The sequence below is a fragment of the Adiantum capillus-veneris genome, chromosome 2 (genome assembly GCF_014529385.1).
Source record: "Adiantum capillus-veneris isolate H3 chromosome 2, ASM1452938v2, whole genome shotgun sequence".
Taxonomy (NCBI): Eukaryota; Viridiplantae; Streptophyta; class Polypodiopsida; order Polypodiales; family Pteridaceae; genus Adiantum; species Adiantum capillus-veneris.
The window spans coordinates 27,010,975-27,037,650 of record NC_140932.1 but is presented as its reverse complement, the minus strand read 5'-3'; the positions used below and the strand labels follow the sequence as shown (position 1 = coordinate 27,037,650).

At 44.9% G+C, this 26,676-nt stretch overlaps 1 protein-coding gene across 2 annotated transcripts in view; it reads right to left on the bottom strand.

Annotated features, from left to right (window-relative positions):
* LOC147462547 (glutathione-disulfide reductase) overlaps nucleotides 1-25,842 on the bottom strand; it is a 47,691-nt gene extending 21,849 nt beyond the window's left edge. Inside the window, exons 1-6 of one of the 2 annotated variants that reach the window (XM_086484336.1) lie at nucleotides 25,618-25,754; nucleotides 1,873-2,030; nucleotides 1,676-1,740; nucleotides 1,537-1,606; nucleotides 1,395-1,466; nucleotides 1,077-1,280 (exon numbers count right to left, since the gene is read on the bottom strand). In XM_086484336.1, coding sequence (XP_086340462.1) covers nucleotides 1,077-1,280; nucleotides 1,395-1,466; nucleotides 1,537-1,606; nucleotides 1,676-1,740; nucleotides 1,873-1,902 — 441 coding nt within the window. In that variant the 5' untranslated portion in view covers nucleotides 1,903-2,030; nucleotides 25,618-25,754. Of the gene's footprint in view, nucleotides 1-1,076; nucleotides 1,281-1,394; nucleotides 1,467-1,536; nucleotides 1,607-1,675; nucleotides 1,741-1,872; nucleotides 2,031-25,617 lie in introns of both variants that reach the window. The other variant, XM_086484331.1, reaches the window with a different exon arrangement.
* Between the last annotated feature and the right edge of the window lie 834 nt (nucleotides 25,843-26,676).

The window sequence follows — 26,676 nt, the reverse complement described above, 5'->3', positions numbered from 1 at the left end:
AGCTCTCTCTTGAGGGCTGTGACCTCTTCCCTAAGTGATTGTGAATCCGCCTTAAGTGCTTGTAGCTCTGCGTGCAAGTCCTCTTTCTCCTTCTTCCATTGTGTGCCTTCGTTGAGGAACATTTGAAGAAGGTTGGCCTTCTCTTCCACGATCCCTCCGTCTCTGCTTTCCATTCCTTCATCTCCCTTTCCATTTGTGTTATCCACTTGTTTGTAAGCACAAAGGTTGCCTTCGTATGGGGCTTACATACTGGCGAAACGTTCATGGCCTCCATTGCGAAGCGCTCATGGCCTCCATTGGCAATGCGGGTATAGCTCGACGCTCTGGCTCGGTTGAGTCCAGGCGGAGAAGTAATAACCACAACCCAAATGCGGGTATATGCACTACCACAGCTCACTGCGGGACACTCAGTCTGCTCTGCCAAATATCCAGAGGCTCAACCCCATTTTTGTTTATTCACGATACCTGCACCATGTGAATGTATTTGTTGTCCTCAATTATGCATACATAATATAGCTGAAAATCTGTCTGCTGAGAGAGAGGCAATTCTGGAAATTCTATGCCTTTGAGAAAATTGCAGAACCAGTAACCTTGTATCTGACGGGCTGTGTAGAGGGCTTCGCGGCAACAGCCAGAGAATGTAGAAAGCAGGTGGAGTGCAGCCCTGGGTGAAAGAACAGGTCGCGGCAGCAACTTGCAGGTTTTGCTTCAGTGAGGAGTTCGCGCGCTGAGGTGAGTTCACATGCAGGTGACAGCAGCTCGCGCTGGTCAGGAATGAAGCTGACGGGCTCGCGCAGGTGTAACAACAGCAGCACAGCACTGCAGAGTAGGGCAGTTCGGCAGCAGCAGGTGCAACTGCAGGAGAACGCGCAGGCGCAGCAGCAGGGGGGCATGTAGGTGCAACAGCAGAGGGGCGCGCAGGTGCAGCAGCAACAGCAAGACGCCCAGGTGCAGCAGCAACAGCAAGTCGACCAGAGAGAGAGAGAGAGAGAGAGAGAGAGAGAGAGAGAGAGAGAGAGAGACCATATTATTGTAGCGAGCTTGAAGTACAATGCATGAGTGAAGCCATCTGATACCTTTCCAGGAATGTCAAGCAATCCAGCCCGGCTCCCTGTTGCAATCAAAATATGTCTGGCAGTGAATCTCTTTGATTGCCCACTTGTCAGCTGAACCTCAACGGTATGGGCGTCTATAATTTTCCCTAAACCTTCGAAAATGGTAACACCTGCACCTGAAAGTATCCTTTTGTATACACCATTCAACCGAACAATCTCCTTTGTCTGCAATCAAGCAAATTTATCACCTCGACGGTCAAGCATTTCCACATCATACCAGACCAGTTGGGCTATTATGCAGCACATTAAATAGCATAAGTCTAAAGCATCCATGCAAACCTTATTTTCAACAAGCCTCTTCCAGTCAAAGGTAATGTCACCATTAATATTCCAGCCAAAATTTTTAGAGTCCTGTGACAGGCATTCAAACTCATAAGCTTTAGAATAAAAACTGTGACATGGATAAGTTCAAAAAACAAACCTCAAACTCTCCATGAAAGGATGCTCCATACACCAATATTTTCTTGGGGACACAGCCTCGGATGACACAACTGCGGGATAGAAAAAAAATCAAGAAAAGTAGCCTAATTAAGCAAATCAAGTTTTCAAAATTTACATACGTTCCACCACAGCCTCCTAGTTGGTCTGAGCTTATTGGATGGAATGGTAGCTCACATATAGCCACCTAAAATGCAGAAAAGACATCAGTGGAAAAAACAACCAGCAAAATAACATTTACTGATCTTGTTTATGCTTATGAAGCTCGTTAAACAACTTAAACGCAGTACTCTTGAGTGTCTCACTCCAGCAATCATACCTTAAGATAGATGCCAAAACTTGCCAACATTAAGACTGAGGAGTCCTTGTATTCAGAGTAAGCTGTGCAATATGACTATGTCTTTTTGTTTGCAACAAGAAAGGGCTGTATTACTGCGTGCATGAAGCTTTCAATGGTGACGCTACTTGTTGGTACTCCTACAATCAGCATCACCGCAAGATGTTTCAGCCCCGAAGCGTTTCATGGTCAAAACAGGGTGTTTCACCCCGAAACGTTTCAGCCACCATGAAGGCCTTAGTGAAACGTCTGACTGAAACACCACTATACATTATACATGTATGTGTATGTGTTGAAACTTAGTTGTATGAATTGTCAAACATCACATGTGTTAGGATTCAGATCTTAATGTTACAACTTGATACGATCTCCACGTCACGAGAGAGAGAGAGAGAGAGAGAGAGAGAGAGAGAGAGGAAGAAGAAGCATCTATTTTAATCATAGCCTACAAGTAATGAGAGAGAGTACTTATTCACCCTCTATGTATAGTGAAGGTGTGTGAGATGTGCAAAATAGAGAGGACCAACAAGGTCTTGTCGAGATAACCTCTCAATAGGTTGAACATATTGTTGCTTGTAGTAGACAAAAGGCACATGCTATGTTCCATTTTTCAACCTTATAATCCATTAACAGTAAATGAGAGAACATAATTTTTTATGGCCAAGTTTCTATGGAGAGTTTTTTTCGAGTGTTTCACCTACAAGGTGAAATGTTTCGGCTGTTTCAACCATTCCGCACCTTAGGCTTACTGAAACGCATTTCACAATGACGCTACTCCTACTAGCTTCACATGATGGTGAACTTATGAAGACGACGATATGATAGTGTCATGTACCATGGCTCACGTGGATGAGTCCAAGAATCCAAGCCAAAGATGGAAATGCATACAAGGAGAGCATCTCCTAGCTTGCATGAGTTTTCTAGAGGGATGCTTGTCCCCACACACATCACCTAAGGTCACACACATCTTACCTCTTGAAGCATATATAAGCCTCCTTTGTATTCACTCTCTTTCATCTGGAATAATGACTATGTTAGACTTGATGAGGCACACACATCTTACCTCTTGAAGCATATATAAGCCTCCTTTGTATTCACTCCTTTTCATCTTGAATAACGAAGCTATGTTAATCTTGCATTCTATCACTCTCATGTCAATTGTCCTTTATCTACTCTACTTGCAATTAGGGTTTCCTAATGATGATTAGTCGCCATGAATGGCACGCTTAATATCACAAACTATTGATGCGTCAAGCCATTGAAGACCCGGCCGTTTAGGGCATTCCAAACCTAACCCTAGCCAACTTGCAGATCTCACCCGAGGGGCCTAAAACCTAGAAGCAACAAAGAAGGAGAAACACATCCTCGCCGAATGGGCAAATTGTTGAAGTTTTACCAACTTATGGGACCACATCCCATGGGGAGTAAGATCATTAAAATAACGCAGGACCCACACACTCAAAATAAGCCTTGCGTAAAGACCTACTGACGTGGCTGTTGTACGGACGGTTCACAAATCGAACTAACTTACCGGCACACTATACGGACAGATCCACGTTTTGCATTGTTGGCTGCTGATGTGGTAGCTATAAAGGCTTGCCCTGGTAGCTTCTCTCTCTCTCTCTCTCTCTCTCTCTCTCTCTCTCTCTCTCTCTCTCTATATATATATATATATATATATATATATATATATATATATATATATATATATATATATGTGTGTGTGTGTGTGTGTGTGTGCAGGCAATATAGTAGGCGCAGGCAGGACAGCAGCAACTAGGTATGTGCAGATCCTCTAGGGTTTGCGCAGACTAAACAGCAACAAGTAGTGATGAGCAGGTCTTCGAGGGTTCGTGCACACTGGGTTGCACGCGATTAGGGTTCGCGTAGGCTTTTAGGGTTCACTCAGAAAGCAGTGTCACAAGGGACGGGCACCACGTGCAAACGGAAAAAGACACTAAAAAACTTTCATCACTTCAAATAACACCGAACGGAGAGAGATGCACGACACATGAGACGGAGAGCAGCGGAATTCCACCCCTAGAGCGCACTGGCCCCAAACCCTTTTCCCCCTTTCCGTATTTCTTTATATTGCTTCAACTCAATACAAGCCACTACTCCACGCTCTGCACCTTCATCCGAAAGCGTGTCAAAGACTGAGCCCTCTACGCATATTTAAAGGCCCTTGGCCTATGAAAAGCATCAACTCAAAAAGCATCTGGGCCAAAAGCAACCAACACGTTTTGCAAAATTTCGTACAGTTGCCATGTCAGCACTATCGGCGCGTTTTACGAAAATCCGTACTCCTACCACGTCAGCACTGTCAACACGAGATCCAAGACTTTCGTACAGTCTTGCCACGCCATCAATTGGCTGCGCATGTGTGTGTGTGTGTGTGTGTGTGTTGGTCCTCCTTTATTTATCTCTAGTCACTTGGGCCCCATTGGACGGGGTCTCATAAGTTGGTGGGAACTCCTCTTTAAAAATAGGCCACTCGTCAAGACTTTGCTTGTTGGTGAAACTTCTTTTGTTGCTTCTGCTTCTTCTTCTAGGGTTTAGGCCCCTCGGTTGAGGTCTGCAAGTCGGCTCCATTCTTCAGTGGCTTGACACGTCAGCAGTTTGTGACAAGCAGCAAGTCAACACTCGTCAACTTGCAAAATCTCTCTCTCTCTCTCTCTCTCTCTCTCTCTCTCTCTCTCTCTCTCTCTCTCTCTCTCTCTCTCTCTCTCTCTCTCTCTCTCTCGCACGGCCGCCATAGCGCACAAGCGAGTGATGCTCCTCTCACTCCTGTTGCTATAATAAATAGGTTCGTGGGCACATCATTTCTCTCGACTCTTTCGCTTCTCTACGATTCCAAAATACTCGCGGTCAACAAGGTATTATAAGCATCTTGCTATGATCTTCGACACCTGATGACAATTTTGTGTGTGTGTGTGTGTGTGAGAGAGAGAGAGAGAGGGAGGAAAATGGTATAACCTTTCTATCACCCAAGTGTGGTAGATTGGTTATGCCATGTCTTCCTCTTGAATAACAAGTCTTGAGTTCAACTCCTCGTCGGCTAGATCTTTAAGGTCTCTTGGGACAGTTTCCTACCACATTAAAACTCTCTTCTTCTTCTTCTTCTTATCTCTCCCTCCTGTGCAGGCTGATTCCTTTTGCACCTTGCACGGGCTGCTACACGCCACGAGCTGACCCAGAAGGGGGGCAGCGACGAGTAAAGCATTGGTCAACAGTTTCGATGAGCAGGTTGGACACAGCAGGGTTGGGGTCCCTTGCCCTTGTTTGCATTGATTCACAGCGCATGCAGTGGGCTGTGGTTTGACTATTTGGCAGAGGAGTGTACGCACATTAGGGATTATTACTACAAGGTCTTGTGAGCAAGTTGAGAGAGCTAGTTTAGGGGAACAAGATGCTAGTCCCTCACTCACTTTTGCATTGAGCTGTATTGCCTGCACATTGGGGCTGATCTGGTCTTTGGAGTAGAAAGGAGTATTCAGCAGGTTTGTCAGATACGCAGTAGATTCCCGCTTGGGGTTGTTGCCAACTCGCCTGCAAAGGGGCTGTTTTGATTGAGTCGCCAGGTCCAGCTGAGCCAGTGCGGACTTTCGCTCTTTTGAGACTACTAAGGCCCCCCGCCCCACCATCGCACAAGATGATGGCCTATCCACAAAAAAACACCCCCCCAGACGCTAAAGGCGACTTTCATGCTCACACACAAACGGCTCACAAAGATGGAAAAAGAGATGAGGGAGTGGAAAGCGGAGATGGAAGATTGGAGGGAGGAAAAGGCAAGTTTCCTAAAAAGCAAGATAGAAGAGAGGAACAATGGAAAGCGGAGGAGGAGGACATGCGGGCTGAAATCGACACGCTCAAAGGGGAGGTATCGGCCCTTAAAAAAGAGATGGCTGATGTTAAGACGAGAGGCAAACTCGAAGAGGAGAATTTCAGCCCTTAGTGATCGAAAAGCTCAAAGTCATCAAGGAGCAAGTGTCGTAGAAAGAGTTTTTGAAGAAAAGGCCCACATTAAAGAAGACTGGCATATTCCTTGGCAATGATCTCAATCTATCCCAGCTTGCTCACAAACAGCAAGTTATGCCAAAGATTGGGCAGCAAGGGAAAAAGGAAAGATAGCTTTCTATAGAGAAGGGAAGGTGGTAATTATGGAGCGACGCTCCACATGACGATCGGAGACCTATGGGATTAAACTTAAAATAGCAATGTGGAACTGCAATGGGTCTCTCAAGCTTGATGTAGGTGCCTTTGAGGACAGCTTTAGAGACAAAGATATTGTGTTCTATTCACAGACTCACCAAGCTGCCCCAGGTCAGATGATGCCACATGTGACTGAATACAAATGGGAGACGGCTCATCGGAGTAGAGATTTGGCGTGGTGGGAAGAGGACAATAGTTCTTTTCAGGGAAGATCTCCAATCGCTTGTACATATTGTTCGGAAAGACAGATACACATGGGTGAGATTGAAGGCTGACACGGGCAGATTTCTCTACATTGCCATATGCTACTTTGCTCCAAGTACATCAACCTATACGTCACCCAGAAGAGAGTCTCCTTTCTCTGTGCTTGATGATGACATATGGGAGTTCTCTAGGGATGGGGACATCATTCTCTTGGGGGACTTCAATGCCCGAACAAGCAACCATCAAACAATCTTCTATGATACCTCAGAAGAGATGTCGAGAGCTGGACACCATAGACATGGGGCTAGATAGACACTCACAAGACACAAAATGTATAGAGTATGGGAGACACTTGCTAGATATGGGCGCCGCACATGGGTTAGCCATACTTAAAGGCTTACAGAGATTCCGAGCAGCCGCCGGGTTTACTTGCTTCCCAAATCGTCTTGGAGCTAGCACATTGGATTATATTATGGCCACGGCGAGCTTTCTTTCCCATATTGAGCACTTCACAATTGGACCCCGGCCCAATGAGGTAGCAATGGACCATGCCCTTTTGACATTGGACATCTCCTTCCAGTTCACCACAGCTCAGAGGACATGAGCAGGAGGTCCTACAAGATATGCTTTCACTTCGTAGATAGACTCTGTTTGCATGGATGGGATTTATAGACACCTATGCACAGAGGATCCAAGACGATCGTTGAAAGAGCTCACCCATATTCTGACAAAGACTCTACGGGATGCGGCTAGGGAGGCTTATCCACATACACAGTCCGAGCAAAGACAACGTTCTGGAACTATACCCAAATTAGTTGGTATGATGAGGAGTGTAGAAATTTGAGAGCTCGACTAAAGAGAGGTTTTTCTAGGAGTCATCACTCATGGACAGTCGCGCATTGCCTTTTAGCGTTCAATGCGTCGGAAGAAGAGGGCCTTTCTGGTTGGCCTTGAGCAGGAGTTATACCAACTATTTATTTTTCCGTCAGGATTCGATTGAGGCTTGACGGCTTTCCAAGAATCCTCTCCCGCTCTAGCTATTACTTCTCCGAAGGTGTGGGACCGATAAGCAGCATCCCTATATACAATGTCGGGGCAACCACCTCTACGGATCCACCAGAGCCATATTGTCACAAGACGGGCACCACATGCCAATAGAAAAGAATAGACTGAAACAGACTTTTAGCACTTCAATAACAACTGAATTGGGAGAGAGAGAGGCGACACGAGACACGGAGTGGCGGAATTACACCACAGAGAGTATTGGCCAAACCTTGGCGCCCCTTTCGGTATTTCTTTATATTGCATCAACACAGTACAAGCCGATACTCGAGACTCTGCACCTTCTCCAAGAAGCATGCCAGAGAATGAGCCCTAACCTCATATTTAAAGGCCCTTTGCCTAAAAAGCAATTACAGTGAAAAGCCTTCAAAACTCAAAAGCTCTTGGTCCAAAAAGCAATGCCAAAATCTGCCAGCTTTTCGTAAATCGCGCATGTGTTCGTTCAACAGGCCACGTGTCAACCCACCACGTCAACAAATCAGGGTTAGGATTAGGGTTAGGGTTTCTGATTTTAGGGTTAAGGTTTCGGACAAAATTAGGGTTTTTTATTTTAGGGTTAAGGTTTCAGCAAAATTAGGGTTTTGGGCAGAATTAGGGTTTTTGATTTTAGGGTTGAGGTTTTAGCAAAATTAGGGTTTTTGATTTTAGGGTTAGGGTTTCAACAGAATTAGGGTTTCGACACGTCAGCACTTTGTTACATCTCCCCTTCTTGAAAGAGAGTAATCGTCCGTGATTACAGCATATCTGCAAAACAACTCAAGTTAGCTCAAAAATTTCCGAGGGTCATTCCGAGGGACATTCCGAGGGACAATAAGTTTGCTCTTTTTATTAAGGAGTTAGCTTCTCCTTTCTGCTCTTTTGATCAAGGAGTTAGCTTCTCCTTTCGGCTATTTTGATAAGGAGTTAGCTTCTCCTTTCGTCCAGATCGGAACTCTTGATATTCCGGCGTAGTAAAATTAGCCATCACACCCAGACCGTACTGATCTTCTACGGGTGTCTTGATGCATTAAAATCACATACCAGGCAATCTCATCCAATTAGGAATATTCAGTGGTTAGCACATCACAATGCAACACAAATGCTTACATATGCATGTTACAAGACATAGAAACATAAAGCCGCCGATGAACACTCCTCCCGCATAACCTAACAAGGTCCGGGCCGGGAGATATTCAACGGATCACTCCTCCCACATAACCTAAAAAGGTCTGGGCCGGGAGAGAGAGAGAGAGGCCTTTTACAACCAAACGCCCCCTAGACCGCAGCTTGCATCATTTGGAGGTGCTGAGAGTAACCACTGCTCAGACTTCTTAATACTCCTCCCGCATAACCATCCAGGTCTGGACCGAGAGTCACAACAACAATTATTTTACAAGCATACAAAACGCTCCCCAGGCATTGGCCTGCGTCGTTCGGGGATTTTCAAACATACAACGAAACGCTCCCCAAGCATCGGCCTGCATCGTTCCAAGGTTTAAACAATACCAAAACAATATTTCTCACTTCTCCACCTGGGAGTAAAATCACCAATCATTGAAACCAGTATCAAACCAAAGTCAAACAATTCAAATCGGCACCAAAACAGGTTCGAAACAGATACCATCCATTTCAAACAAATTCCAAACAGGATCACCAAACAAGATCAAACAGAACTCAAACTTTAAAAGCAATCTTGACATCAATCAAGCTCGAAAAGTTGATTGACTTTCCATCTTGAAACCTGCACCAAAAATTAGGGTTAGGTTTCTTCCATGAGGTTGTAGCCGAGCACAATATGGTCCATCAGCTCTTTGACAAGCAGTGTTGCTTTGGCGGCGATGGTAGTCCCAAGATAGCAATCGCACTAAAGCTCCAAGGTCATCTGCTCGTGAAGAGACATCTACTGAGAGATGTCGAGAAATTTCAAGATATAATCTGCTAGGGTTTCCATGGCAAGCATTTCCAGATACCCCACTCTACAAGAAGTTGCACTCCGAAGGAAGATGTCAGAAACCATATAACTTCGGGCAATTTTTTTTTTTTTTCTTGAAAGCTTGCCAAGTACTTGGAGTATGCTGCTTGGTAGCTGTAGATATCAATATCTGCATGGCACTGCTTTTGAGAAAAACAGTGACTTGAAACAAATCTGGATCCTTCTCTTGCAAGTGATCTTAATTGGCTTATACCCTGTAAGACATGAGCGGAGAAGACGGGAGCGTGCCCGATGCGCGATGAAGTAAGGGTGGGGGTCGCTAATAGGTCCAGGTTGGAGGGCGAAGATACCTCAAATACGAAGCATACCAAAGAATGAGCCTTAACCTCATATTTAAAGGCCCTTGGCTTAAAAAGCAATACAGTGAAAAGCCTTCTAAACTCAAAAGCTTCTGGTCCAAAAAGCAATGCCAAAAGTTGCCAACTTTTCATAAATCGCGTTGGTGTCCGTACAGCAGGCCACGTGTCAGTCCGCCACGTCAGCAAATCAAGGTTAGGATTAGGGTTAGGGTTTTTGATTTTAGGGTTAGGGTTTCAACAAAATTAGGGTTTCGGGCGAGATTAGGGTTTTGGGCAAAATTAGGGTTTCTGATTTTAGGGTTAGGGTTTCGACACGTTAGCAGTTTGTTACACATATCCACATGCATTCCTTCTATACAGCGGAGATGGTAAGGAAGGCCATCGACAAGATGAAGCATGGGAGAGTTTATGATCATGAGGGATTATTGGCCAAGCATTTTATTCATGCCAAAGATATGCTTGCAAAGCTCCTAGCTATGATGTTCAACCGTGCTATGTGTGAGGACCTACCTGAGACTTAGAGTTTATCTACTATCGTGCCTATCGTAAAGGCAAGAGACCCTATGGAGTGAAACCGGCCCGTGGGGCGGTAGACGTAGGCTTTCACCCGAAACTTTACTTTAGACTTTAGGACACAGAGAAACTTTGCAAAAGAAAACCGTAACGGAAATTGATACCTCAAACACACACGGCTTGGAAGCTAGAGCACTACCAAGCAGACGTCGACACCTGTTGGCCCCAAAGACTGGCGCCCTTTTCGGTATTTCTTTATTGTATAACAGAGGGAATAAAACCAGTGATTTCCTACGAGCTGTCCCGTATAATCCGGGCTGAAAATGACATGTTCTGGCCCGATTTCGGCAACATAACTATACTAGGACGCTTCACAGATAGTATCCTCATGCAATAGATGACTTTCCCGACGCATACGGACACTTTGCAAAACCTGGCTAGAATCTGCAGCACGCTGAATTCTCTGTTTTCAGCCCTGAAAATGTGCCAAATCACCTCTACAGCGGTCTCCTTGCGCCCCTGGACCTCCTGGGGGTATTAGGGACCGTTTAGGGCCGAAACCCTAAACCTGCAAAAATACACAGTAGGCTGTATTTCCTTGTTTTGGGCTCCCTTTCGCGAGTTGGTCGCATCCATAGCAAGTCCTCGAGCTCCCGCACCTGTAGGGCTACTTGCCCTTTTAATCGGACGAGATTTCTCACGTGAAACCTCTTCGATTCACCTGTACCTGCGGGGGATTAGCAACTAGCTAATCCAGTACATGTGCAAGAGGCTCTTGCCTCGGCAATCGCGCATGAACCCACACAATTGTACAGAGGTCAAATGAAAAGCCCTCTTGTGGGGCATCACATAACTGCATGGAGGGGAGAGAGAGCGCAATGAATGATGCGCAAGGCTTCAGTTCTTGCACTTCATTGTACATAGAGGGTAGGCAAGCACACAGTAGCTTTGGTACCTACAACAATCTACCATATGGCTGAAAAATACAACCCACGTTTTGTTTTAATGCTTCTCTCTCTCTTAAGTTGGAAAAATGCCCAAAAATGTGTCAAGTGGCAGTCATGCATTAATTCCCCGCTTTGGACCTTCTGGTCTAAAAATATCTCAACCGGTTGCTTAGTTGACTTAGCGGTTGAGTAATGAAATGTTCCTCTTGTCATTCCGGAGCTAATAATGCGAGATTTCATGGCCCAAATAGCAGTTCCCTAAATTTTAAAAGATGCTTCCATTTGACCCCACCTTGTCACTGTGCCTTTATTAAGTTCACTTCCTAGTATCCACCAACTTGCTAAGTGCGACGGGGGGACCTACATGATCTGGAACCGAGCCTAGACATCCTCTTACTATACGAATTCTAGTGCCGACCAACTTCCCGTCTGCGGGTGAAACTACCATTCACATTGGCCATACAATGTCCAACCATTTGCAACTTCAAAAAGAGGGTCTCAAAAATAAAACAAAAATCATTGGAAAGAAACCAACAACTACGGTCAGCAGTTGCCACGTCCTTGTGACATAGTTAACAGTTGCCACGTCCTCGTAACATGGAGCCTGGGAACTACCGTACTATTATGATCGGTCACGCATTAGCACAGTTATAGGCATCCATTCTCGAGCACCAGCTGGGCAGATAGGCAGAGAGACAAGGTATACGAGCAACAGGACAATCACATCCTGACTCTATGAGCCATCATTGAGAAGGGCAAGTCACATGGGAAACAGATATATTGAAGCTTTGTGGATTTTCACAAAGCTTTTTATATAGTACATAGAGCTAGACTGATGCGGCAACTGTAGGTCATGGGGGGTACTCACAGAGCTTATTTGGGGGATTATGGCTTTATACAGATCAGTTGCGAGGTTTCTACCTTGGTTCACTCCACTATTGGAGTGAAGCAAGGATGCTTGCTATCTCCTACATTGTTTGGTATGTATGTAGATGAGGCCTCTGATTACATTATGAGACTAGGGGACAGAGGAGCATAGCTAGCAAAGACATGGATCCCACTTTTGTTATATGCTGATTTCTGACTCCCCAGAATGAATGCAGCACCATTTGGATGTCTTACATGTGTTTGTGGAGGATAGTGGATTGTTTGTCAACCTTGGTAAAACCAAGGTCATGGTGTTTAACACCACACCGCAGTGGGTCGGGAGGTGAGCGCGCACATTTACCTACAGTCAGGAGATTGTAGAGTATACAGATGCATATACTTTTATCTAGGGGTAGTTTTTAGTGGGCCAGTTTTTTCACTGAGGAAAGCAGCAGAGACTAGATTGATTAGAGCTTATGCTACCTTAGACAGATTTGAGAGGATGTGTTCACAGGTTCAGTTTCAGGAACCTCGAACCAAATTTTGGCTTTTTAATACTTTGCTGATCTCAGATATGATGTATGGAGTGCAGATTTGAGGCCCCTCGGTTGTCACGACAAAGCTTGCAGCACTAATGGATGGAAAGGGATAGAGAGGCCCTTGGTATCTCTGATTTCCCGAATAATTATTCCAAGGCTTCAAGACCTCATGAACTTATTAGAGCAGAGCTAGCTGCCACTCTGGTGGTGATTGAGGCACTTACTAAATCAGTCTCTTTCATAGCTCGAGTCTTCCCGGCAGTTGGCCTTACGGGGAGACATGGCCTGTTGGTATGGACAGATAAATTCTTGGTTCCAGATACATGGTTTAGCATGGACAGACTACCTCCCTTCCAGTACTCTTTGGAGGCACCCTCTCTCATTGTGACACGGACAGAGATTACTAGACTTATCCACCAGGACATGATTCAGATGGACACCAGGACTTTGACAGAGCCTACTCAGGAGTTGGACATGAAGAAAGATAACTTTTTACAGAGAACATTTTCTCCAACTCACGGCAGATGGCTTTGTAGTCAAGCCTAGCTGGACCATAGAGACAAACTCAACAGCAGGTTAGAGACTATTTCAGCCATTACCACTAGACAGCTAGACAGATAAGTTTTGCAGCAGAGTTCGGATCCCACCTCACTGGTTGACCGTGCGATGGAGCTAGGGAGATCCAAGCGTCCACAATTACAAAGGAGGGCATCCCAGCATAGACGGAGATTACACTTAAGGATTCCAATTATTTTGGCGCGCTAGTCACAATGCCTGGTCAAGTTTTTGACCATGGAGGATATCGAGGAGATCCGACACCGACCGATGTTGGACTTACTCTAAGCTTGAGAATTATCCCCTTCTTAGTAGCTTAAGTTTATTGCACCTCTCATTATTTTTGTAACTTTCTATTGACTAGAGACTCTCTAGTCTTTCTCCCACTTTCACTATCACGAAGTGATGACGGGGCTGCCCAAGAGCATTCTGGAAACCCTAACCCTGTCCTATCCTTATTGCTCAATTCTTTCATACAGATCGAGTAAACAAACAGACTGGATTTCATTAATTTAGAAATGGCCGAAGCCGATACAATAGGGACAGACTCGCCCTTCAGTTTAATGTCAAGTACAATGGTTCTACCCTTCTCTGTAGTCAATGTCGCTTTCCTCACCTGATAATCAACCACAGAGTTGTTCTTGTGGTACCAGGGAATCCCTAAGAGAACATCACAACCTTCCAAAGGCATTATGAAAAAGTCCTCATGCCCCAAATACCCCTGACAATGCAACCGAAGTTTGCCAATGACAGGTGTAATGGCTACGTCCCTGCCGTGTGCCACTAGAACAGCCTCCGCAATTGGTCCCATCTGATCGGGAGTGATCTCGAGCCGCGCCGCCAATTCTGGTGAAATGAAGTTGGCCTCGGCTCCTCCATCAAAGAAGATCAAGGCCTCTTGGTCTTTCGCTTTGCCCCAAGCTCGGCAAAATTCTGTACTCTCGTCCATGGTGTTGGGATCAGTACCCACACAATCTGGAACCAGTTCTGTTTTTATCTTGCCTTTCTTCCACGTTCCTCAACTGCTCTCGAACTCTCCGGCCTTTCGTTGTCCTTGTCATTCTGTCCTTTCGGTGCCTTTTTAGGGCACTTCGCGGAGATATGTCCATGTTCCCCGCATCCAAAGCACTTCCCCTCCCTGATGAAGCGAGCTCTCTCCTAAGGAGTAAGCTTGGGTCGTGCATCCTTCTTTTCTGGGTTGCTCTTTCTCTTTCTACTTTCATTCGTTGAAGTCTATTCAGCTTGTTGTGTCATGACCTCATCGGTGGGGTAGGTCAGGCCGCCAGAATGAATGGCAAAACCCCGCTTCGCATGACTCATCAACTCCTGAATAGAAGCTGACTTCTGTTCCAAGCAGTGATCTCGGATCTCTGTAGGTAGACCCAAGGTAAACCGCTCAATCTGTTCTCTGAACGAGATCTTCTTGAATGAAGAGGCGGGTAGAAAAGAGCTCCAGACTCTCTCGCAATAAGCATCCACTGTATCTCTCTTGGTCATCCGAAGATGGTTCCAAGCAGCTCGTATATCGCGTTCATACTCTTGAGTTAGCCAAAAAGAAATAAAAAGCTTCTTAAATTTCAGCCATTTAACTGACGCGGTCTTGTTTAAAAGAAGCATGGACCACCAAGTTTGAGCATTCCCCTTAAAATAAGAGGCAGCTCTCCGAATCTTGGAGTGCTCTGAGTAGCGTCCTCCCGCGAAAGCGATGTCAAACTGCTGTATAAAAGACAAAGCCTTCGAAGCATCTTACATCCTGAAAAAGTGTCAAATTTGATCGATTGTCCACCTTCCTTAAACTCTCGGACTTTCTTGCCTTTATCTTCCAGAAAGTCATACTGGTTGGCTTTACGAAAATTCTTCTTGTTCGCATAAAAGTTGTCGTCGTCAGAGTATGAACCGTCTAGAGACGAGTCCTCTGTAGAACTGTCACTCACTGGGCGAGATTTAGACTTCTTTGCCTTTTTCTTGCCCTTTCCGAAGCGTTGTTTCTTGCTTCGCTTTTTGCTTTTTCTGTCTTCTTCGCTCAAACCTGAAGAGCTAGAAAAACTGGGTACTCCTTCAAATCGAACACGCTTCTTCTATTTCTTTGCCTTATCAGACGTCGATCGACGACCCAAATAACCTGGGAAGTCAGTGCCTTTCTTCTGCTTTTTGCCGTGCTTTTTAGCTTTGTTCTGTGCGTCAAAAAGCTGAGCAATCCATGCATCAACCACCTCTTCTAATTCCTTCTCTGAATATGTCTTGTGTCACGTGACAATGTGTCACGTGACACATCCAACCCTATGTGTTCGTGGACAAGCTACACCATAACAGGGTTCTCGTCAGTCCAATCAGTCTAGATTAGTAGTGATCTGGTACTTTTGTGAGTCTATTCGTAGACCGTGCATGCCCAGTCACTTAGTGTAGATGCATATCCTCTGGTTGCACACCGCATAAGCATAAGTATTTCCATCAGATTCCATCAGAGTCAGTTTGGGGATTTTTCAAGTGACTTTATCCTATTTTTCCCTATTTTTGATATTTTTCACTTATTTATTAAGTGACTTTTGTTGGGAACTAAGTAGGGCAAATTGGGTAAGTTAATATATAAGCAAACCCAAGTTAGCACAATTGGGCAGATGAGCAAGGAGCACAGCAGGCTTTCCAAGCAACAGGTACTCCCTCCCTCTCTCAACAAGAACCTCGTCAAGCATGCCTTGGTGAGACCACCACCATCAGCCCAGCGTTTTGGGATCGCCAACAAGCCTCCATCCTTGGCGTTTTTCCCTTCAACAGCCATAGCCAGCAGATGCTCCCCTCTTGGCATTTTCATCCACTACCGGCAGCCCAGCTTCAGCGTTTTACTAACGCTAGCAACACCTGCAAGAGGTGGCGTTTTTCAGCCATAAAACGCAGCCTAAGACCTGCAGCAAGACAGCGTTTTCAGCCCTCGACATCAGCCATAAAAACGCAGCTTGATAGTGCCAGAACCTCAGCGTTTTTCATCACCGTATGACCCTCGACAAATCAGGGATTTTCAGCCATAAAAACAGCAGCAAACCAGTCATTTTCAGCCCCCCAAAGCGGTCCAGATTCCCAGCCATTACCCCTTTGTGGACAGCAGATAGAAGAGAACTGAATTCAGCCCTAAAGTCATCATCGTCGTCATCGGCATAGTCCCCGTTTGCATCAATCCATTCATCATCATTGTACACCTTTGTGCAATCAAAAGTAGACCACTCTCGCCGACGAGAGTGGGGCCTTCGGAGGAGGGTTTTACAACCTCTCGGGTGTCGTATCTCTTTTCTCTCCTTCTCTCAGTCTCATACACTTGCACGCACAATATCCACTCACTTTGTTCGTGATCATAGCACTCTCCATAAAGACGGAAGGCTCTCTCCTTCCCTAAGAACTAAAAGGAACCTTGAGCAAATATAGATCACTAATCTTGAGAAAATACAACATTCATTCCGCTGCATCTTACACACATCCAACCCTATGTGTCCGTGGACAAGCTACAGCACGACAAGGGTTTAGTTAGTCCAATCGATCTAGATTTAGAAGTGTTCTTGCACTTTTGTGAGTCTATTCATAGACCGTGCATGCCCAGTCACTTAGTGTAGATGTTTATCCTCTGGTTGCACACAGCATGATCATAAGCATTCCCATCAGAATCCATTAAAATCCTTCAGGGGAATCTTCCAATGAATTTAGTCTATTTTCCCTATTTTTGACATTTTTCACTTATTATTTTTAAGTGACTTTTGTTGGAAAGTAGGTAGGGCAAATTGAGTAAGTTTGTATATAAGCAAACCTAGGCTAGCACTAATTGGCAGAAGAGGCAACGGGAGCCAAGCTCAACCAAGTTCGCTTGGGCGTGTCGATTCCTGATCGTGTTTTTGAAGAGTGACAAGAATCCCAAGAAAGAAGGGCTTGTCCAACCTCCCCTTGTGTCTCTTTTCACTCATTGAGAGCGGACCGTGCACTTAGCAGCCGGCCAATCGACGTGAGGTGGGAAAAAGCAACCTTGGTGTGAGCGCAAGGCCGCCAAGGGGTGCACCCGCAGAAAGGAGTAAAACTCGGGTGAAGAGAAGATCCTTCTCAAACACGGTTTGCAAGCGAAAGAAAACCTCAAGACCCTCAAGCACCCAAGAACCCAAGACCCTCAAGAACCCAAGTTCCTCGTGGACTTAAGAACCAAAGATCATAGTGCATGGTCATCACCCGAAGCGGAATGGATACTTCGCATACAAGTGGTGAGCATAAGAGAGGCGACAAAGAGTTCTCCCCACCAAGAAATTTTTCCAACCCTCCTCCTTCTCCATCTACGCCACGAGTTGTACCAACTTCCATGGAGGCGATGGTCAAGTCGATGTTGGACATGATGGCCCAACAACAAGAAGCGACTCGCGAAGCACTGGCACAACAAGAAGCGAATCGAATTGCGCTGGCACAACAAGAAGCGACTTGCATTGCTTTGGAACGCGAGCGCAAAGAACGAAATGAAAGAAATGCCATAAAACAAGAAGCAGATCGCATTGCTTTAGAACGCGAGCGCAATGAACGAAACGAAAGAAAAGCGCAAAGAAAGGAGGAACGCGAAGCTCAAAGAGCGGCCTTGGAGGCCGAGCATGAAGCTCAAAGAGCGGCCTTGGAGGTCGAGCATGAGGCTCAACGAGACCTCCGCACTCAAGAATTGGTTCGACAAGTACTTCCCTCAAAGTCCGAACTAGCCAAAGATCGTGGGAGTTCCTCAACCTCAAGTGGCGCTGTCACGTGACACATCCCAACCCTATGTGTCCGTGGACAAGCTACACCACAGCAGGGTTCAAGCAGTTCAATCAAGTCTTGATTAGCAGTGATCTGGCACTTTTGTGAGTCTATTCGTAGACCGTGCATGCCCAGTCACTTAGCATAGATGCATATCCTCCGGTTGCACACAGCATGATCATCGGAATTCCCATCAAAATCCATTAGCATCAGTTAGGGAAATTTTCCAGTGCATTTAGCCTATTTTCCTATTTATTGGGATTTTCACTTATTATTTTTAAGTGACTTTCCAACAAAAGTAGGTAGATCAATTTTGCTAAGTTAATATATAAGCAAACCAAAGTTCACACTTTCTGGCAGAAGAGGCAGCAGGAGCACCTTGCTCAACAGACAACTTCTCAGCAAGACCAACCCCCGCGACTACTCTGGCGTTTTCTCCATAGAAGACCTAGCGTTTTTGCATCAGATCAGCCTTGGCAATTTGTGCACAACAGATCAGCCCCGGCGTCATCACGACACAGCAAATCAGCCTAGCGTTTTTGCATTTGCAGAACCCCGGCGACAAAAGGACCAATTTCAGCCCCTGGCGTTTTTGGATTTCAGCAGCAAATTAAGACCGGCAATATTCACCTAAAGTGTAGCAGATTCAGCCCATAAAGACCATCAGTTTTCAGCCCTAAGAAACCTCATTTTTCAGCCAAGAAAACGCAGCCAAAAGTCATTTTCAGCCACCGAAACAGTCCCAAAATTCAGCGATTAGAAGATCTCAGATTTCAACCGTCGTCGTCGTCGTCGTCGTCGGCATAGTCCCATTGCATCAGTCCATTGCATACACATTGTACACCTTTGTGCAATCCAAGAATAGACCACTCTCGCCGACGAGAGTGGGGCCTTTGGAGGAGGGTTTTACAAGTTACAACCTCTCAGGTGTCGTATCTCTTCTCTCTCCTTCTCTCAATCTCGTTCACTTGCACGCACAATCCACTCACTCTGTTCGTGACCACAGCACTCTACAAGACGGAAAGCTCTCTCTTTCCCTAAAGAACTAAAAGGAACCTTGAGCAATAAAGATCACTAATCTTGAGAAAATACAACATTCATTCCGCTGCACCTAACAGGCGCAAGCCACGATGCAGATTCCAACAATCAAATCACAAAGAAGTTGACCTTCATTAAGTATGATGGTAAGATGGATGCTACGGTTATTCATTCTTGGTTGCATCAATTTAATGCTTATTTTGCGACAACTAAGAAGACAGGGAATAGCAAGGTTTTGACGGCAGCTATGTACCTTGCTGATGATGCCATCAATTGGTACCACGCATGGCAAGAGGCACAGTTAGCCGCGCAACTAGAGGAAGCCAACGAATTCACGTCCCTTTCCTTCAATTGGGCTAATTTCCAAGACAAGCTCAAGGCGCGGTTTATGCCACCTCAGTACCTCGCACGATTGAAGGACGATTGGCACGCTCTCAAGCAAAATGGTATGCCGATTATGTCTTTTTCTAATCGCGTTTTGCAGCTAGGTACCCAATTACGCAAGTCGGATGATGAACGCAAAGAGGCATTCCTTTATGGATTGGACGAGTATATCAAGTACGATGTCGAGGTGCTCGATCCAATCGATCTCAACAAGGTGGTAGCGATTGCTCTCGCACGGGAGATGAAGCACAACAAGGGAAAGCCCAAGGAGAACAAGACTTCCACGAGTATCTCGCAGACTTCTCAGAATGGTAAGAACGGTAAGAATGATAAGAATGGTAACTCTTCTAACGAATCTTCCAACAGTCTCTCTGAAAAGAATTCTTCCGATGAACCTAAGGGTAAGGCTAACACAATTGCTAAACCTAAGCTCACTCCAGATGAAAAGGTAGCACGAGGAATTTTAGGAGGATACATCACGTCGGAAGAGCAAAGCACTTATTCTAAGGAAGATCGTTGTTTTCATTGTCACATTAAGGGTCACATAAAAAAACATGTCCTAAGCTTGAAGCGAATGAATCTAAAGAATCCACAGAACCCACTTCCTCTGTCAATGCAATTACTGATAACACGAGTGTGCCCCAAGTTTCTCTTGACCCTCCCATTGATGATTCTCTCATTAAATGTTATGGTCATATGTTGAGGCAGCGTTTTGTCATATTGTTTGACCAAGGTCCTTCTCTTGTTGAGAGAGCCCGCCTGGAAGTTAGTCAGAAATCTCCTCTCGAGATCTCTGGCTTTGTTCCCGGTATGGACTCTCTCATCACGCAAGAGTGTCTTGGTGTGTTGTTTACAATTCAACAAGCTGCTTTCAGTAAAAGATTTTTTGTCTCTCCTCTCTCAGGATGTGATATGATTTTGGGCATTCGATGGTTTCGTGAGCTTAACCCTCTCATTGATTGGGAGGCTAACACTTTCACTCTCTATGCCAAAAGTGACTCTCCCATTGTCATTCGTGGAAAGGAAGTTGTTCATTCTCCCTCTCTCATTGTTAATATGCAGGACAAGATTGGAAGGATTCGGGAGAAGGAGACTCTCTCAGTCTCTTCTTCTCCAAAGCATGACACACATGATTTGCATGATGATGATTTAAATGACAATGATAAGCATGATGAATTGGATGATAATGATGAGCGTGATGATTTGGACGACACTGACAAGCATGATGATTTGCATGATCAAGATGTGATTTCTCACAAGCATGAGGATTTTCATGAAGATGATGTGATTGTTCACAAGGATGATGAGTTAGTCGATGCTTTTTCTAACGAAGCTAATCTTGTTGCAGGTTTGATCAATCACGAAGGATCGATCTTGGCTCTCAAGCCTAGATCCAAAGAACCCCCTCAGGAAGAACCGATCTTGGCAGCCTAGGTCCAAAGAACCCATACAGGAAGTATTATGTGTTCGCATGATTCATACGCATGCATTGTTCGAGTGTTTCATTCGTGATCATTTCCTGTATTTTAGTCAGCGTCTTTATGTGATCCCTTTTCCTAGGCATGACATATTGTACGTTTGAGCACGTTCACTCATGAATGAGCACGGATGTATGCGGATTGTTCATGAAAAGCTGAAAAGTATGCATTCAGGGAAGTCACATTCCATGTCTCTTCCTTGGCATGACACATTTGTAGAAAGAGCACATGAAAGTATGAGCACCAAGCATGGGCATTTCCGTTGTGAATTGCCAAAGTTGATTGCTCTAGATCATAAGAGAAAAATTCGATCTCATTGTTTGCGCGTGTATGGTGAACCGTTTCGCACTCCGTCTCTTCTTAAAGAAGAAAGAAGTATGACTCTCGACGAAGTTGAAGCATTGAAGTAGCCTGTTAGGTGCAGCGGAATGAATGTTTGCGCTTTGATCAAGATGAGTGCTTTGAACTGTGCTCAAGGTTCCTTTTCGTTCTTATGGAAGGTAGAGCCTTTCGTTCTTAATGAGAGAATGCTATGATCACAAACAAAGTGAATGGACACTGTGCGTGCAAGTGTATAAGACTGAGAGATAGAGAGAAGAGAGATATGACACCAGAGACGTTGTAAAACCCTCCTCCGAAGGCCCCACTCTCATCGGCGAGAGTGGTCTACTTATGATTGCACAAAGTGGTACAATGATGATGCATGGAAACTCATGCAAGTCTAGGCTATGTCGATGATGACGACGAGGATGACGAAGTAGACCTAAGGGCTGAAATCTGCAATCTTTCTACTGCTGTCCAAAAATGCTATGGGCTGAAATCTGCAAATGTTCTATCTGCTGAATTCTGACTCTATGTCGATGATGACGATGCAACGATGACGCGCTGAAAACGCAAATGCTGAAATCTGCGTTTTTCGGGCTGAAACTATAAACCTTGCGGAAACTGACCGTGCGGCGAGGAACTGCTGCAAGAAGGTTGTGATGTCTGAAGGCTGAAAACTGAAAACGCTGGTGTTGCTTGAGGTTCCGTCGCGGTAATCTGCAAAACGCTGAGGTTGGTCTGCAAATCAAAAACGCTAGGGCTGAATTCTGTGCTTCTGCAAAAACGCTAGGCTTCTGCTGTGTCTTGTTGTCGCTGGGTTGGTCTGCAATGCAAACCGCTGGGGCTGATCTGCAATGGAGAAAAATGTTGGCTGTCCTTGGCTGAAAACGCTAAGTCTCCTACCAGGGGGGTCTTGCTGAGAAGCTGCCTCTTGAGCAAGGTGCTCCTGCTGCCTCTTCTACCATTTAGTGCTAACTTTGGTTTGCTTATATATTTTCTTACCCAAATTGCCCTACCTACTTTTGTTGGAAAGTCACTTAAATTAATAAGTGAAAATTGTCAAAAATAGGTAAAATAGGCTAAAATCACTGGAAAATTCCCTTGACTGATTCTGATGGATTCTTATGGGAATGCTAATGATCATGTTGTGTGCGACCAGAGGATATGCATCTACACTAAGTGACTGGGCATGCACGGTCTACGAATAGACTCACAAAAGTGCCAAATCACTTCTAATCTAGACTGACTGGACTGACTGAACCCTGTTATGTTGTAGCTTGTCCACAGACACACAGGGCTGGATGTGTCACGTGACAGAGCCACAGAAGACTGTCTCGCTTTCGGCACAGCCCAAAGAAGCAAGCGTTGTAGACCTTTATGAAGTTCAAGTACCGCACGACCCACACATCAGAGTGGGCCGACGAAGAGTCCCTTCCAAGATCCCGAATGCTATTGGCGATCGCCCTCGACGCCATACAGTTCGGTACCAATACCTCACTTTGAAAAGGAGGGGATGTCACGTGACACATCCAACCCTATGTGTCCGTGGACAAGCTACAGCACGACAAGGGTTCAGTCAGTCCAATCGATCTAGATTTAGAAGTGTTCTGGCACTTTTGTGAGTCTATTCGTAGACCGTGCATGCCCAGTCACTTAGTGTAGATGCATATCCTCTGGTTGCACACAGCATGATCATAAGCATTCCCATCAGAATCCTTCAGGGAATTTTCCAGTGAATTTAGACTATTTTCCCTATTTTTGACATTTTTCACTTATTATTTTTAAGTGACTTTTGTTGGAAAGTAGGTAGAGCAAATTGAGTAAGTTTGTATATAAGCAAACCTAGGCTAGCACTAATTGGCAAAAGAGGCAACAGGAGCCAAGCTCAGCAAGCAACTTCTCAAGCAAGAACTTGGTGGTCTCCCCTCCAAGCAAGAAGGACTCAGCATCTAGCGTTTTCCTCATCAGCATCCACCATTGGCGTTTTCTCCAGCAAGTAGTCATTGCCATCCAGTCCTTGCCCTAGCGTTTTGCATCAGCAACCCATCGGCAACTTCAGGCCTAGTGTTTTCAGCAAATTCTCAAGCCTAGCGTTTTCAACAAATAAGATCGTCATTTTCAACAGACAAAAGCCGATAGTTTCAGCCCTAAAGAAGTGCAAATTTCAGCCCTAAGATCTGCAAATTTTCAACGACAAAGATCAGCAAAAAGCAGCCCCAAAACCAGCGTTTTGGATTTGCAACAGATTTCAACCCATAGCGTTTTTGGACAGCTGATAAAAGATTGCTGATTTCAGCCCTTAGGTCGGTCTCGTCGTCCCTGTCGTCATCGCCGACATAGCCTAGACTTGAATCAGTCACATACAATCAGTTTGTACCAGTTTGTGCAATCATAAGTATACCACTCTCGCCGACAACAGTGGGGCCTTCGGAGAAGGGTTTTACAGCGTCTTTGGTGTCGTATCTCTCTTCTCTCTCTATCTCTCTGTCTCATACACTTGCACGCACACTTTGTTGTGATCATTGCACTATCTCATTAAGAACGGAAGGCTCTCCCTTCCATAAGAACAAAAGGAACCTTGAGCACAGTTCGGAGCACTCATCTTGAGCAAAGTTCAAACATTCAATCCGCTGCACCTTACATTGTGAAAATCAACCGCAAAGGCCTCGTTTAACAGAGCATCAACGCGGAACCCTGTTACAAAAAAACCTCTGCTTTGAATGTTTTCAGACATGGCATACTTTCAGTTCATGTCCTCAGAGAGCCCAAACATCCTCAAAGCAACCTCCAGCTCCGACAGCGAATAGACCCGCCGAACCACCTCCGACTAAGAGAGCTAGACCAACCATTGGACTTGTACTTGATATTTATGGCATTAATCTTGAAAGTTCAAATGAATTGTGCAAGGCTTATGGCGAAATCAACATTGACCTTGAAAGCCCTGATATTTCTTTGGCTCATAAGCTACCGAGAAATTCATCTATCCCGAATTGCTCAAGCAGATGTATTTCGACTATGATTCATAGGGTGGAGAACTTGAAGCCGAGTTCGCCACGCAACAAACTCAAAAAGTGATACCGTTCCAGATCATGAAGTTAGGAAGCTGCGATGCTCTCTTGGACATGCCTTGACACGACAAGAATGATGCGACACTCAAGATCCAAAACCGTGCGATCACTTTGATGCAGAAAGACAAGCCAATTGTTCTCAAAATTCAGATGTCCGAACAAAAACCTTAATGAATTTTCTAATTGCTTTGTATTCAAAGACTTTTGAATTTTATTTGGAAAAACATTGTTTGAAATGGATTGTAAACCATAATTACCCGGAGCGGGAAATCGGAACGAGGAACAGGGAACGACAACATGCATGAAATGCCAATCCCTGTTTAGGATACTCACGTTTGAAACACGGAACAGGGATTCGGAACGGGAAATTGGGATGGAAACGGGGAACGGGAAAAGGAGACCTAAAAATGGCCATTCCCTGTTACTATGTTGTAAACCTCTTGGTGCCGATTTCATAATTGTTTAACACTAGTTTTATTACAGATTTTGATAATTTGTGATTTACTCTCGGCTGGAGTGTTGAAGAAGGTGAAACCGGTAGCTTCACTCTTATCACCCAACAAGAGGGAAAAGATTAAACAGGCTTTTTTACAACAAAGTTTGAGAAATCTTAAGAAGATTGGGTACACCTTCACAAACGGCCACCATATCTAAAAAAGTTGGATTCCTATCGAGGTACCCTGGATAACGGCGCATAATGCATCATTTGTTGTTTTTCTTAATAGAAGACTACTTCATATGGTCCAAAACCTTGTCCTATATGGAACAAAATCACCTACTCCATGCAAACTGAATCCCCCTGGAGTCATACCAGACTGACTTTCGGCCACCGTATCTAAAAAAGTTGGATTCCTGTCGAGGTACCCTGGATAATGGCGCATAATGCATCATCTGTTGTTTCTCTTAATAGAAGACTTAATCTTTGGCTTCTCTTTGACATAAATTTCACCATTACTTCTCATCGTCTAATCACGATTTGATTTGTATATACTTCGCATAACGAGGATCCTCGGAATAGGCAAGCAAATGTTCCATGAGGATGTTGACTTCGATTGGTCAAGCATGTTCCAGTTAGCATGCCATAGTCTGCAACGAATCTGTGTGGGTTGCGCAAAGAACTACAACAAGAGAAGGAGATGCACACAAACGCCCATCAAACAAGAGAAAACAAGCTGGCTGATGCTAAGGCAATCACCTTCTTGGGTGCTACTGAGGGTCCCTTCTTCTGAGTTGCTCAAATGAGAACCCTGTCCATTATTATATAACCCCTAAGCTACTACTGCCTAGAAGTTAGTACCTCCAAATGACTTGCATTTTACTAGTACTTGCAAGATTAGCCTCAACCCTCGCAGAAAAATTCTTCACCTGCCATTCTGAGCTCAGTCAAAGAGATGATGCATGAGAGGGTAAGGAAAGCTTTCATCAGATGATGTTACAGCTCGTGCAAACAATAATTAGGTCGGTCTCTCTCTCTCTCTCTCTCTCTCTCTCTCTCTCTCTCTCTCTCTCTCCGTACCTTTGCACCAGAACTTGCAGACATTCGAGAGGCACGCACTCCGCCACTACCTGCACCAATGGTGAAGAGATCATAGTCGAAGTGGAGCTCCCCATCCTCAGCTCCATCGTTGAGCATCTTGCGTGCCATGACTCAAGACCGTGAAGGTTTGTGGGAGACGCGGAGGGTTTTCAATTGCAAATGTGGCGAGCGCGCAATAAAAGGTCCGCGCAACCATTCGCGTTCCATATAAGCAAGAAGCATGCATACGCAAAGTACAACAGCTTCTTAAATGTGAGGTTTTTAAATGTGCATGTATTACTAACGAAGTAAAACGAAAGTGCTTCGTTAGCCTGCATGACTGCAACTGGATAACAAAGTGGTGGAACGATACAAGCCTTCAAGGCGATTGCAATTAGAGAGAGAGCTTGTGAAATTTTGTGCCCATATCAGCACCTTGCGTAGAACCACATGCCTTCACCATGTTGCATAGGTGATTGCAGTTGGGAGTACATAGGTGATTATATCTGGAGAGAGGCCCTCGCTGAGTAGAAGTCACTCATACATACAAGATTGTATTTACTATTTTGTTCTCATGGAAGCACTGAACAAGAATATACATCCGTAAAGAGGAACGTAGAAATAAAAGCTGAGAGAGAGAGAGAGAGACACACACACACACACACACACACACAGAGCGAACGAGCGCTTATTATTCGTTTTGCACAAATCTTGTTACCCTAAGTGAGTACAAGTCACTGATACGATTTCATGTAGAGATTATGCAAAAAAAATGTTGATGAATTAAGAACGGAACCAAGCAAGAGAGAGTTGGGAAGACCTTGAAATGTGGCAGGCAATGACTGCTTTACTATGCAATGGACAAAACTTTTGTGGAGAAGAGGAGGAGGGCAAGGTAACAACACATATCAATGGGAGTTATTGATGCAGAAACAGAGGGCTATATCGGTAAGATGCTCTTCAAAGTTGCATGTGTGGTTAACTGGTTGTTAGGAAAGTAACGTGAAACGAATTGTTTAGCTGACTGAAGGTGGTTGGGGACCACATTAGAGTAATTTA